This window comes from Rhinatrema bivittatum, chromosome 3, assembly GCF_901001135.1.
Source record: "Rhinatrema bivittatum chromosome 3, aRhiBiv1.1, whole genome shotgun sequence".
Classification (NCBI taxonomy): Eukaryota; Metazoa; Chordata; class Amphibia; order Gymnophiona; family Rhinatrematidae; genus Rhinatrema; species Rhinatrema bivittatum.
Genome location: NC_042617.1, coordinates 595793106 through 595808014, shown reverse-complemented (window position 1 = coordinate 595808014; position 14909 = coordinate 595793106). Strand labels below are relative to the sequence as shown.

The window sequence follows — 14909 nt, the reverse complement described above, 5'->3', positions numbered from 1 at the left end:
GTCCCGGGGTTCTCGGAGGGGGGCGTGTCGAGGACGTGTCGGGGGCGGGCCCGGTCGTCGCGGCGTTTCGGGGGCGTGTCGGCAGTGTTTTGGGGGCGGGTACGGGGGCGTGGCTACGGCCGGGGGCGTGGCCGTGCCCTCCGTACCCACCCCCAGGTCGCGGCCCGGCGCGCAGGAGGCCCGCTGGCGCGTGGGGATTTACGCCTCCCTCCGGGAGGCGTAAATCCCCCGACAAAGGTAAGGGGGGGTTTAGACAGGGCCGGGCAGGTGGGTTAGGTAGGGGAAGGGAGGGGAAGGTGAGGGGAGGGCAAAGGAAAGTTCCCTCCGAGGCCGCTCCAATTTCGGAGCGGCCTTGGAGGGAACGGGGTAGGCTGCGCGGCTCGGCGCGCGCCGGCTATACAAAATTATTAGCCTTGCGCGCGCCGATCCAGGATTTTAGTGGATACGCGCGGCTCCGCGCATATCTACTAAAATCCAGCGTACTTTTGTTTGCGCCTGGAGCGCAAACAAAAGTAGGCTATTCGCGCGCCTTTTAAAATCCGCCCCAGTATGTTTATACATATAATATTTCCCCATATTTTAACAAATTTATAGATAGATTTGTTAAGCTGTAATAAGGCAATAACACACATAAAATAGCTTTTATTGTACAATATTACCATATTGTGGTGATATTGAGCGATATTTGTGAAATCATGCATTAAAAAAAATTACACCCCCAATTGAAATTAGCTGCTTTCTATGCTTTTGAATGAATAAAATTGGCAAATACATGCAAAGCAGCTAATTCCTAGTCAATCTAGTGCAAATAAAATAACATGGCTGATTTAAAAAAATCCCTCTGTGATATTTAATGGTATTTCAAGTAGTTGAAGTTATTTTTTCCCTGGGATGACAGGACACTAATGTGCATCCTGATGTCCCCAAGATGTCTCTTAAAAGACATTGAGGGCCAAAGGTACCTCCTGCAAAATTTTAAAATCCCCCCGGAGGTTTTGTTAGACCTTCACCTACCCCCCTGCCACCTCTAGAGATAGCACAGCCTAACAAAAGTTAAAATAAATAGATTTTATTTCACATAGTGACACCCCACCTCTTCCAAACCCCTCTCCTTTCCAAATAAATTACCCCAGATTCCAAAACCCAATCCCTCCTAGTTCAAACTCCTCCAAGACATTCAACCTTTTCCCGTCCCCCTCTTCCATAGATTTAATCCCTAGTTTCTAATAGGCTCTCCATCTCTCATACAAAGAAAATAGAACCTGATGATCTAGTGATGGCCTCAGGCCTTACCATTCACCCCTGCCGCCTTTCACTCTCAGTCCCACTTCCACAAAGAAGAATCCATAGTGGTCTACTGGCAGTCAAGATGCCTCCTAGATCCTGGCCTGGTTGTGATGGGTAAAGTCCGGTTGGTACTATTTTGAAAGTTGGAATTCGGCCTGATTTAAAGAGCCCAGCGTGGGAAGACCTTGGACGGCGCCCGATTCTGATGTCACTCCCGCTTAGTACTTATACCACAGCCCGGCCCCTAGCACTCTACAGATTCTTCTTTGAGGTGCAGGGAATATTGGGACCCCCTAGACTGTCAGGATCTGTTTTCTTGGTAAGTGGGGAATAATCCAGGAACTGAAACCAGGAACTGAATCTATGGAAGAGGGTATGGGAGGAATTGGATATATGTTGGGATTTGAACCTTGGGGGGTTGGTTTTTGGAATCTGGGGTCATTCACTTAGAAAAGGAGAGAGGTTTGGAACAGGGCATCATCACACAAAATAACATTTATTTATTTTAACTTTTGTTAGGCTATGCCATGTCTAAAGGCAGCAGGCTGTGGATGGGAGTCTCACAAGACCCTATGGTGGATTCTGAACAGTGAGAGGAAGGATTTTTTAAAATAATGGCAGTCTCAGACAAGTGGACTGCCATTTTTTACCATTTTGTTGCAATACATTTTATCATTTTTTTTCCACAGTGAAAAATATTGTGTTGAAATATCTACGCTTTTATACTGGAGAGCATTACCCCCTCAATATTTCACCCCTCCTGCAGTAAAATATTGTGGCTTTGTAAATCTCATTCTAAGAAAGATGAAAGGCAGAGTTTTCCATTCTAGGATTTTAAACTGAGGTCCAGAGGACTACATAGTTAGTATAGAGGGATGAGTTAGGCAACAGAACAAACCCTCTGCAATATTTTTTCACTTATTGCTCTCTTCAGGGCCACTTTAACATCCTTGTTCCTCAAACTGTAGATAAAAGAGTTCAACATAGGTGTTAATGTCGTGTAAATCACACTGGCCACACGGTCATATTCCAGTGAGTAACTGGTTGAGGGGCGGAAATACATAAAAAATATGCTTCCATAATACAAAGTGACAGTTATCATGTGAGAAGAACAGGTGGAGAAGGCTTTGGACCTTCTAGACACAGAAGATGTTTTGAATATGGTAGAGATAATGCGAATATAAGAAACAATGATAAACAAAAAAGGCACCATGTCAAACAGGGATCCCTCTGTGAATATCATCAACTCATTGAGGGATGTGTCTGTGCAGGAAAGCTTGAATAGTGGAGGCATATCACAGAAGAAGTGAATGATCTTGTTGGAACTGCAGAAGGACAAACGACACATCAAGATGGTGTGTAACAAGGAATTCAGAGCTCCGCTGAGCCAACACACTCCCAGTAGACAAAGACATATTTTTTTATTCATGAGCATGGGGTAGTGCAAAGGGTTACAGATGGCCACATACCGATCATAGGCCATGACAGCAAGCAGCACCACTTCAATACCATTAAAGTTAATGAAGAAGGATAATTGTGCCATGCAAGAAGTGTATGAAATGGCTTTATTTTCCGAGAAGATATTGATTAGCATCTGTGGTACAGTGACTGAGCTGAAACACATGTCCACAAAGGACAAGTTACTGATGAAAAAATACATGGGAGTGTGAAGGTGATGATCAGTGGCAATTAAAGTAATCATTATTGTGTTCCCTAGTAGGTTGATCAAATACATGGTGAAGAACAGCACAAAGAGAGAAATCTGATGTTCTGGGAGGTCCGAGAACCCCAAGAGTAGAAACTCTGTCACAGTTGTCCAATTTTGTGGCTCCATCTGTCCAGCTGGTCTGTAAAAATTGCATCATCATTAGCAAGAGTAAAATATTATATTGATATGATCATCATCTTCTGCTTCTCCAGTTTAAGAAATGACTTTATTTCATTATATCAGTCATCATTCTTAATACCAGTAGCTGTAAAATCTCCATTGTTCATTGCAAGATAGTAGTAGCATAATCCTGACTACTGCTGTGCTGTCCCTTAACAACTTCAGGAATGCCTTCAGCATTAGAAACATAAGAAAATGCCATACTGGGTCAGACCAAGGGTCCATCAAGCCCAGCATCCTGTTTCCAACAGTGGCCAATCCAGGCCATAAGAACCTGGCAAGTACCCAAAAACTAAGTCTATTCCATGTTACCATTGCTAATGGCAGTGGCTATTCTCTAAGTGAACTTAATAGCAGGTAATGGACTTCTCCTCCAAGAACTTATCCAATCCTTTTTTAAACACAGCTATACTAACTGCACTAACCACATACTCTGGCAACAAATTCCAGAGTTTAATTGTGCGTTGAGTAAAAAAGAACTTTCTCCGATTAGTTTTAAATGTGCCACATGCTAACTTCATGGAGTGCCCCCTAGTCTTTCTACTATCCGAAAGTGTAAATAACTGATTCACATCTACCCGTTCTAGACCTCACATGATTTTAAACACCTCTATCATATCCCCCCTCAGTCATCTCTTCTCCAAGCTGAAAAGTCCTAACCTCTTTAGTCTTTCCTCATAGGGGAGATGTTCCATTCCCCTTATCATTTTGGTAGCCCTTCTCTGCACCTTCTCCATCGCAATTATATCTTTTAGAGATGTGAATCGTGTGATCGATCGTCTTAACGATCGGTTTTGGCTGGGGGGGGGGGGGAGGGAATCGGATCGTCGCTGTTTTATTTTTTTAAATATCATGTAAATCGTAAATCGGGGGAGGGTGGGAAAACCGGCACACTAAAACAACCCTAAAACCCACCCGACCCTTTAAAATAAATCCCCCACCCTCCCGAACCCCCCCCCCCAAATGTCTTAAATTACCTGGGGTCCATTGGGGGGGTCCCATTGCAAAATGGCGCCGGCCGTATGGCCATATTGCTGTATTGCAAAATGGCGCCGGCCGTATGGCCGTATGGCCGGCGCCATTTTGCAATACGGCAACACGATTCGAGTGCAGGAGGTCGTTCCCGGACCCTCGCTGGACTTTTGGCAAGTCTTGTGGGGGTCAAGAGACCCCCCCAAGCTGGCCAAAAGTCCCTGGTGGTCCAGCGGGGGTCCGGGAGCGATCTCCTATGCTCGTGACGTCGGGGGACAGGAACCAAAATGGCGCCGGCGCTGCCTTTGCCCTGTCATATGACAGGGCAAAGGTGGCGCCGGCGCCATTTCTATCAACGCACCCGTGGCCCGAGAGTGGAAGATCACACCGGGACCCCCCCACTGGACCCCAGGTAATTTAAGACATTTGGGGGGGGGGTTCGGGAGGGTGGGGGATTTATTTTAAAGGGTCGGGGTGGGTTTTAGGGTTGTTTTAGTGTGCCGGTTTTCCCGCCCTCCCCCTTCCCCTCCCCCTTCCCCCGATTTACGATTTTTGATGATTATTATATATTGCCTCTAATGATTTTTGACGATTTAAAATATATCGGACGATATTTTAAATCGTCAAAAAACGATTCACATTCCTAATATCTTTACAGATACAGCAATTATATCTTTATCTTTACAGATACATTGTAATTATATATTTACAGACACAGATTCCAGAAACTCTTGTTCTATTGGCATGAGAATTTGTGCAGCTTGCCAAAATAATCCATGTGGTTGGCAATATTTTCAAGTATGCTGATGCAAAAATACTCAGAGGCCCTGCTGTTTAAAAACATTTACAGTTGGGATGTAGGGGAGGGCTGGGCTGGGTCTAATCAGGCCCCTGTGGGAGTATTATACACAGCTGGAAGTATTTTGGGCTGTCATGGTCCTTTAAATTTTGTGCAAGAGTACATCCTAATACTCCTGCCGAAAAATTATCTATAACTCCTGAGCTAACTTTTTGGCTTATAAGCAGCATGCATTATTTTTTGCAAGCTGCATTTTTTCATTTGAATGAAATTTTCTATGCATAAACTGTTTTGAATGAATTAAAACTTTTTGCATCCAAAATGAATGCAAAACAGCTCATAACAATTAAGGGTTTTTTTGGAAAAATATCAAGCAATATCGTTAATATTATATGATATCATCACTATATGGGTATACTGTTGGGGATCCATAGGAGGGGACGCTAGGGAGTGTTCCCGATCCCCGCGAGAAGTGTGCCCTTGGGCCCTGGCAAACCAGGAGAGGAGCTCCAAGGAAGCACCGAGGCAGGTGAAAAAAGTCCCGTCTGGGTTAGGACCGGAAGCCCAGGCCCCCGCCGACCTGCGCAGCCTTAGTGAGGCCAACTACGCAAGGTTGGTCTCTGAGTGGTCCTCCGATCACTCCAAGCCCTTCCGGACCTGCCGCTGGGAACAGCAAAGGCCGCAGGCTAGAGATAAGACAAGGGCGGACAGAGGCTCTAAAGGAGGAGACTCAGATGTGGAACTTGGAACAAAGACTCAGAGATGGAACTTGGAATGAAGACTCATAAGAACATAAGAACATAAGAAAATGGCATACTGGGTCAGACCAAGGGTCCATCAAGCCCAGCATCCTGTTTCCAACAGTGGCCAATCCAGGCCATAAGAACCTGGCAAGTACCCAAAAACTAAGTCTATTCCATGTTACCATTGCTAATGGCAGTGGCTATTCTCTAAGGGGTAGATTTTAAAAATTTGCGCGATCGCGTACTTTTGTTCATGCACCACGCGCGAACAAAAGTACGCTGGATTTTATAAGATACGCGCATAGCCACGCGTATCTTATTTTTTAAATTATTATTATTATTATTTTTATTATTTAGAACTTTTTATATACAGACATCGTATCGGTTTACAAGTAACTCAACTTTCTGGCAATGCCTTTACAGGGAACAATAACTATATATACAAGAACTTGCAACTAATATAGAAATGGGGTAACTATTTACAGGTACGATGGTAATTTACAGCAGCAATTTACAGTTTCCCAGGTACGGTGGCATATAAACAATAAACTGAGTATAGAGCTGGAAAGACAATAGGAAGTGATGGGAAGTATGAGGGAAAACAAAAGGGTGGAGAAGTGGGTTTCAGAGAGGGGTGTTAACAGGACGGGGAGAGTAGGGTGGGGTAGGCAGCAAAACGAAGAGTTTGCATTGTGGGGAAGTAGCTGGGGAAAGTACAAGGTTCTTCAAGAGAAGGGATTATATACAGCTCAGGGAGTCATCCGGAGGTAGGTTAATGAGTGAAGGGTATGCCTGTAGGAACAGCCAAGTTTTTAGTTTTTTTTTTAATTTGGGGGTAGAAGTTTCGGTGTGTAAGTCTGGGGGCATGGAGTTCCACAGGGTCGGACCGGCTAGGGAAAAGGATCTGTTCATTGTGGAGGTAAGTTTAGTGGATTTGATGGAGGGGGTCCGGAGTGTTCCTTGGAGGGCAGGGCGAGTAGGTCTAGCAGAGTACGAGGCAGCAGGGGAGAGTTGATCCAATGGGTATTTTCATTGTTGATGCTTTTGTGTATGATGGAGAGAACCTTATACAGGATTCGGTAATGTATTGGTAGCCAGTGGAGCTCGATAAGAGTTGGAGTGATATGGTCACGTTTTTTGGAGTTAGTAAGAATGCGTGCTGAGGCATTCTGTAAGAGTTGTAATGGTTTGGTATATGTGACTGGGAGGCCAAGGAGTAGTGCATTACAGTAGTCTATTTTGGAGAAAATAATAGACTGTAATACTGTGCGAAAGTCTGTGAAGTAAAGAAGGGGTCTGAGTTTTTTTATAGTTTGTAATTTAAAATAGCAGTCGCTAAGGATGGATTTAATGAATGGTTTGAACGAGAGCTGGTTGTCGATAAGGACACCCAGGCTGCGGTTGTGGACGGGGAATGACGTGGTGGCATAAGTGGGGGGAATGGAAGGTGGAGAATGTTTGGTGGAAATGATGAGGAGTTCAGTTTTTTGGGGGTTGAGAGCAAGGTGCATGTCCGTAAGTAATTGGTTGATAGAGGTCAGGCATGATTCCCAGTTTTGAAGGGCGGTTTGGAGGGAATCAGTAAAGGGGAAAAGAATTTGGACATCGTCTGCGTAGATAAAATGTTTAAAGCCAAGATTGGTAAGGAGGGTGGTGAGGGGGAGCATGTAAATGTTAAATAGTGTGGAGGAAAGGGAGGAGCCCTGGGGAACACCTCGGTCAAGGCTAATTGGGTCAGATTCATTATTGTCAGAGGAGACGATGTAGTGAAGGTCTTGTAAGTATGATTTTATCCAGGAGAGGGTGGTGCCAGAAATTCCAATATTTCTGAGGATGTTGATTAAGATGGTGTGATTAACAGTATCAAATGCGGCGGAGATATCTAACATGGCAAGAAGAAAGGAGTTTCCTGTGTCCAGTCCTTTGATAATGGTGTCAGTAAGGGCTAGTAGCAGTTTTTCGGTGCTCAGATTTTTCCGGAAACCATATTGTGTGGAGGGAAGAATGTTGTGTTGTTCGAGGTAATCAGATAGGCGAGAATTGACTAATTTTTCTAAGATTATAAAATCCGGGGTCGGTGCGCGCTGCCTGTTCCCTCCGAGGCCGCTCCAATTTCGGAGCAGCCTCGGAGGGAACTTTCCTTCGCTCTCCCCCCACCTTCCCCTCCCTTTCCTTACCTAACCCACCCCCCCCCCCACCCCGGCCCTATCTAAACCCCCCCTTACCTTTGTTGCTAAAAGCAGACGTAAATCTGCGCGCGCCAGCGGGCTGCTGGCGCGCCATCACCAGACCCGGGGCATGGTCCGGAGGCCTCGAACACACCCCGGGCTGGGGCCATGCCCCTGGACCTGCCCCCGCAATGCCACATCATGCCCCCAAAATGTCGCATCATATAGGTCACGCCCCCGACACGCCCCTTTTACAAAGCCCCCTGACTTACGCGTTTCCCGGGGCTCTGCGCGCGCCGGTGGCCTACGCAAAATAGGCGCGCCGGCGCGCGAGGGCCCTGCATGCGTAAATCTGGCCGGATTTACGCGCGCAGGGCATTTAAAATCAGCCCCTAAGTGAACTTAATAGCAGGTAATGGACTTTTCCTCCAAGAACTTATCCAATCCTTTTTAAAACACAGCTATACTAACTGCACTAACCACATCCTCTGGCAACAAATTCCAGAGTTTAATTGTGCGTTGAGTAAAAAAGAACTTTCTCCAATTAGTTTTAAATGTGCCCCATGCTAACTTCATGGAGTGCCCCCTAGTCTTTCTCCTATCTGAAAGAGTAAATAACCGATTAACATCTACCTGTCCTAGACCTCTCATGATTTTAAACACCTCTATCATATCCCCCCTCAGCCGTCTCTTCTCCAAGCTGAAAAGTCATAACCTCTTTAGTCTTTCCTCATAGGGTAGCTGTTTCATTACCCTTATCATTTTGGTAGCCCTTCTCTGTACCTTCTCCATCGTAATTTTATGTTTTTTGAGATGCGGCGACCAGAATTGTACACAGTATTCAAGGTGCGGTCTCACCATGGAGCAATACAGGGGCATTATGATATTTTCCGTTTTATTCACCATTCCCTTTCTAATAATTCCCAACATTCTCTTTGCTTTTTTGACTGCTGCAGCACACTGAACCGATGATTTCAATGTGTTATCCACTATGACGCCTAGATCTCTTTCTTGGGTTGTTGCACCTAATATGGAACCTAACATTGTGTAATTATAGCATGGGTTATTTTTCCCTATATGCATCACCTTGCACTTATCCACATTAAATTTCATCTGCCATTTGGATGCCCAATTTTCCAGTCTCACAAGATCTTACTGCAATTTATCACAATCTGCTTGTGATTTAACTACTCTGAACAATTTTGTGTCATCTGCAAATTTGATTATCTCACTCGTCGTATTTCTTTCCAGATCATTTATAAATATATTGAAAAGTAAGGGTCCCAATACAGATCCCTGAGGCAGTCCACTGTCCACTCCCTTCCACTGAGAAAATTGTCCATTTAATCCTACTCTCTGTTTCCTGTCTTCTAGCCAGTTTGCTATCCACGAAAGGACATCACCACCTATCCCATGACTTTTTACTTTTCCTAGAAGCCTCTCATGAGGAACTTTGTCAAACACCTTCTGAAAATCCAAGTATACTACATCTAACGATTCACCTTTATCCACATGTTTATTAACTCCTTCAAAAAAGAGAAGCAGATTTGTGAGGCAAGACTTGCCTTGGGTAAAGCCATGCTGGCTTTGTTCCATTAAACCATGTCTTTCTATATGTTCTGTGATTTTGATGTTTAGAACACTTTCCACTATTTTTCCTGGCACTGAAGTCAGGCTAACCGGTCTGTAGTCTCCCGGATCTCCCCTGGAGCCCTTTTTAAATATTGGGGTTACATTTGCGATCCTCTTCAGGTACAATGGATGATTTTAATGATAGGTTACAAATTTTTACTAATGGGTCTGAAATTTCACTTTTTAGTTCCTTCAGAACTCTGGGGTGTATACCATCCGGTCCAGGTGATTTACTACTCTTCAGTTTGTCAATCAGGTCTACCACATCTTCTAGGTTCACCGTGATTTGATTCAGTCCAGCTGAATCATTACCCATGAAAACCTTCTCCATTACGGGTACCTCCCCAACATCCTCTTCAGTAAACACTGAAGCAAAGAAATCATTTAATCTTTCCGCGATGGCCTTATCTTCTCTAAGTGCCCCTTTAATCCCTCGATCATCTAATGGTCCAACTGACTTCCTCACAGGCTTTCTGCTTCGGATATATTTAAAAAAGTTTTTACTGTGAGTTTTTGCCTCTACAGCCAACTTCTTTTCAAATTCTCTCTTAGCTTGTCTTATCAATGTCTTACATTTAACTTGCCAACGTTTATGCTTTATCCTATTTTCTTCTGTTGGATCCTTCTTCCAATATTTGAATGAAGATCTTTTGGCTAAAATAGCTTCTTTCACCTCCCCTTTTAACCATGTCGGTAATCGTTTTGCCTTCTTTCCAACTTTCTTAATGTGTGGAATACATCTGGACTGTGTTTCTAGAATGGTATTTTTTAACGATGACCACGCCTCTTGGACATTTTTTACTTTTGTAGCTGCTTCTTTCAGTTTTTTTCTAACAATTTTTCTCATTTTATCAAAGTTTCCCTTTTGAAAGTTTAGCACGAGAGCCTTGGATTTGCACACTGTTCCTCTTCCAGTCATTAAATCAAATTTGATCATATTATCATCACTATTGCCATGCGGCCCCACCACCGTTACCTCTCTCACCAAGTCCTGTGCTCCACCGAGAATTAGATCTCAAACTGTAGCAACCCAAAACTGCTCCCTGCTTACTTCTTCTTGCACTTAGTCAGCTAGTTCAACACATCTTAAGCTGTCTCAATGTCCAGCTTATGACCTTTTCCCCTACCGGCCTGCCAGCTTACCCCTAGTCAGCATAAAGGCCAGGAAAGGACATTTATGGTTTGACGATGTGAGAGCCAATGAATGATGTATGTATTTGCAAGGACCCAATGATGTTATGACAATCTGCATGCATGCAATGCTATGGGATTATGTACAATAAAAGGGGCCCCGGGGAAGGAGGAGGAGAGGTGACCTTCCCGGGGACACGCTTCAGCACGAATCCTGCCTGATGTGTCTTTATCATTACAACAGGAAGTCTTGCCAAACAAATCTGCTTCATTTTTTTGAAGGGGTTAATAAACATGTGGATAAAGGTGAACTGGTAGATGTACTGTATTTTGATTTTCAGAAGGTGTTTGACAAAGTCCCTCATGAGAGGCTTCTAAGAAAACTAAAAAGTCATGGGTTAGGAGGTGATGTCCTTTCATGGATTACAAACTGGTTAAAAGACAGGAAGCAGAGATTAGGATTAAATGGTCAAATTTCCTCGGTAGAAAAGGGTAAACAGTGGAGTGCCTCAGGGATCAGTACTTGGACCGGTGCTTTTCAATATATTTATAAATGATCTGGAAAGGAATACAACAAGTGAGGTAATCAAATTTGCAGGTGATACAAAATAATTCAGAGTACTTAAATCACGAGCAGATTGTAATATATGCTCGTGCGCCCTCCCGATCCCGGCAGCAGCCGCCTCAACTCTCCTCCTCTGACGGGGCTCTCTAGGCTCTATCGAAGTGAGAGCCCGCCCGCCCTCGTGGCGAGCCATGCAGAGGAGGCCTACACGAGCACAGGAAACGACCAAAAAAACAAAAACAACGAAAGCCGAACGGAAAAAGCAGCGGTGAGTCAGCCGCGCCCCAAGCGGTCTCTGGCCTATCAGAGAGCGCTGGACTGCTCTTTAAATTCTCGCGCCGCCCTACAGATTACCTTTCTGCGCCCTCCCGATCCCAGCAGCAGCCGCCTCAACTCTCCTCCTCTGACGGGGCTCTCTAGGCTCTATCGCAGCGAGAGCCCGCCCGCCCTCGTGGCGAGCCGTGCAGAGGAGGCCTACACGAGCACAGGAAACGACCAAAAAAACAAAACAAAAACAACGAAAGCCGAACGGAAGAAGCAGCGGTGAGTCAGCCGCGCCCCAAGCGGTCTCTGGCCTATCAGAGAGCGCTGGACTGCTCTTTAAATTCTCGCGCCGCCCTACAGATTACCTTTCTGCACGCTCCCGATCCCGGCAGCAGCCGCCTCAACTCTCCTCCTCTGACGGGGCTCTCTAGGCTCTATCGAAGCGAGAGCCCGCCCGCCCTCGTGGCGAGCCGTGCAGAGGAGGCCTACACGAGCACAGGAAACGACCAAAAAAACCAAAACAACGAAAGCCGAACGGAAAAAGCAGCGGTGAGTCAGCCGCGCCCCAAGCGGTCTCTGGCCTATCAGAGAGCGCTGGACTGCTCTTTAAATTCTCGCGCCACCCCGCGGCGTCACGCGCCGGGCATCACGTGCCCGAAGGAGTGCGACCTAAGGGGTATGCCCCTTAGCGCGCCCCTTGGAGAGCCCCTAGTACAGAGACCCTTCCACCCACATTTAACTCCACCAGCAGCACTGCAAACATACAAACGCTTACACACGCAAACCTACCGCTGCCCACATTTAACCAGCTCGAACAGAAAACCACTCTACCGACATAACCCGCATTCATCCAGACATCATCCAGCCAGCACTCACCCTGAATTCTTCATCCAGCTCTCATCCCGTCTCCACTCAAGACCCAAACGGACTTCGGTAAAACAACCACACGGACTTCAGCAAGCACTCACACGGACTTCAGCAAGCACTCACACGGACCTCAATAAGCACTCACATGGACTTCAGCAAGCACTCATCCAGACGCCACAACTCTCACCGACCACACGGACTTCAGTAAGCACTTACACGGACTTCAGTAATCTCTCATACGGACTTCAGCAAGCACTCACACGGACTTCAGTAAGCACTCACACAGACTTCAGCAAACACTCATCCAGACGCCACAACTCTCACCGACCACACCCAGAAATTATCCAGGAACCTCATCCAACCACCTCCCTATTCTACTAAAGGCACGCACTCTGAAATCTCCCAATGTTCCTAATATAAGCATCTTCCTTAACTCGACAACTCCCAGCCCACGGCTCCAACCAGCGCCAATCCACAGCTCTCCAAGATACTCCAAAAACACAATCATGGCTTCACCCCCCACCATGCATCGTCAAAACAAAACCAATTACCTGATCAACATCCCTCTAATGAAACATATCAAAAACCTTTTCTATCTCACGTTCATTATGGTAAACACCCAGTCTCTAAGCAAAAAATTCATACTAATATCAGACATAATTCAAGAAAAGAACCCTGACTTTATTGCCATAACCGAAACCTGGTTCAAGAATACCGATCAAGTGCTAACAAACCACCTAACCAACAATGATTACGACATATTCTCAATCCCACTCAAGGCTCGCAGAGGAGGAGGACTTCTCCTCATCGTAAAAAAACATCTCTCAATGAAATTGATACCTCACAACCTACCAAAAAACTATGAAATCGCACTCTTCGAATCTGAATTCCTACAAATATGCCTAGTTTACTGCCCTCCCAAACTCTTAGACAACGAGATCTCTCCATTCCTAGAATTCTTAATAACTAACATTAGTTTGAAAAAACCCACTATTATTCTCGAAGATTTCAACCTCCACATCGATGCCAACCCCAGATCTCAAAACTGCCAAACACTACTAGACCTGCTCTCCAGCCTAAACCTGAACCAAATAGTAAACAACCCTACTCATAAAGCTGGCCATACCTTGGACCTAATTTTCACCAACCAGTACTTCTCCGATACTACCATATCATCCAAACCAGTTCCTTTGTCTGATCACTACATCATACAATGTAGGACACAAGTGAAAATCGATCTAACAACAAGAACAAATGTACCACAATCATTCAAATACAGACCTCCATTCCAACCCTGCTTACTCCAACAGGAACTAGGAAAACAAATGATGAACCTAGACCTCTCCAACATAAATAGTGCCACTCAATCTTGGTTCCACATTACAGAACAAACCGCCAACAACATAAACCCTGAGAAATTGAAACTATTGAAAAAAAACAGAACAAAAATCAACCCATGGTTCAACCCTCACCTAAGATCTATGAAATCCAACCTCCGAAAACTGGAAAAAGAATTGCAAAAATCGAAATGCCCAATATCCCTACAAAGGTATCGCACACAACTCGCCACATATAAAAAAACTATTCTGAACACCAAACGCGACTACTATAGTCAAAAGATAAAAACTTCCACAAATCAACCCAATGCCCTCTACAACATTGTAAGAAACCTCATAAATGAGAACAATATCAACTCCCCCACCTCCAAAACAAACAACATAAGTCAAGACCTTGCCATATTCTTCAAGAATAAAATAAGCAAAATAGTGAACACCTTCAACAATACTTCGATAACTGAAGACAACCTGGACACACCAAATATTACACCATGGTCGAACTTTGACCCAATCACAATCATTGAAACCGAAAAAATGCTAAGGAAAATAAACCCAGCTCGCCATGATCTTGACGTGATACCAACCCGTGAGTTAAAAGATATATCACACATCATTGCTCCCACCTTGGCAGCTATCATAAATAAATCACTTGAAGAAGGTGAACTTCCAACCAAATTAAAAATCACAACTATCACACCTATATTGAAAAAAAAGAACCTCAATCCAGATGATATGAATAATTATCGCCCCATCTCTAACCTTCCCTTACTAGCAAAGATGACTGAGAAAGCAGCACTGTTACAACTCAATGAACACCTAGAAAACAACAAAATTCTACACCCATCACAACATGGGTTCAGAAAAAATCGCAGCACAGAAACCCTACTACTCAATATATCAAACAAAATAATAAGAGGCTTCGACAATAATCTAAGCTACATACTAATACTACTCAACCTCTCTGCAGCTTTTGACACCGTAGACCACAAAAGCCTGATAACAAGACTTGCTAACATAGGTCTTACTGGCAATACCCTTGCCTGGTTCACTTCTTTCCTAAAAGACAGGTTCTTCAAAGTCACATTTAACAACAACTCCTCTGATCCCCTCCCCCTCGAAACAGGGGTACCACAAGGGTCAGCCCTCTCAGCCACCCTCTTTAATATATACTTACTCCCACTCTGCCAACTCATATCAAGCCTAGGCCGACGATATTCAGCTCCTCATCCCTATTACCTCTACGATCGAAGATGCAT

At 44.7% G+C, this 14909-nt stretch overlaps 1 protein-coding gene across 1 annotated transcript; it reads right to left on the bottom strand.

The window, feature by feature from the left end:
• Nucleotides 1–2167: 2167 nt before the first annotated feature.
• On the bottom strand, nucleotides 2168–3121 carry LOC115088690 (olfactory receptor 1G1-like). The gene has a single exon (XM_029596944.1). It carries the CDS (start codon nucleotides 3119–3121, stop codon nucleotides 2168–2170), a length of 954 nt encoding a protein of 317 aa, XP_029452804.1.
• Between the last annotated feature and the right edge of the window lie 11788 nt (nucleotides 3122–14909).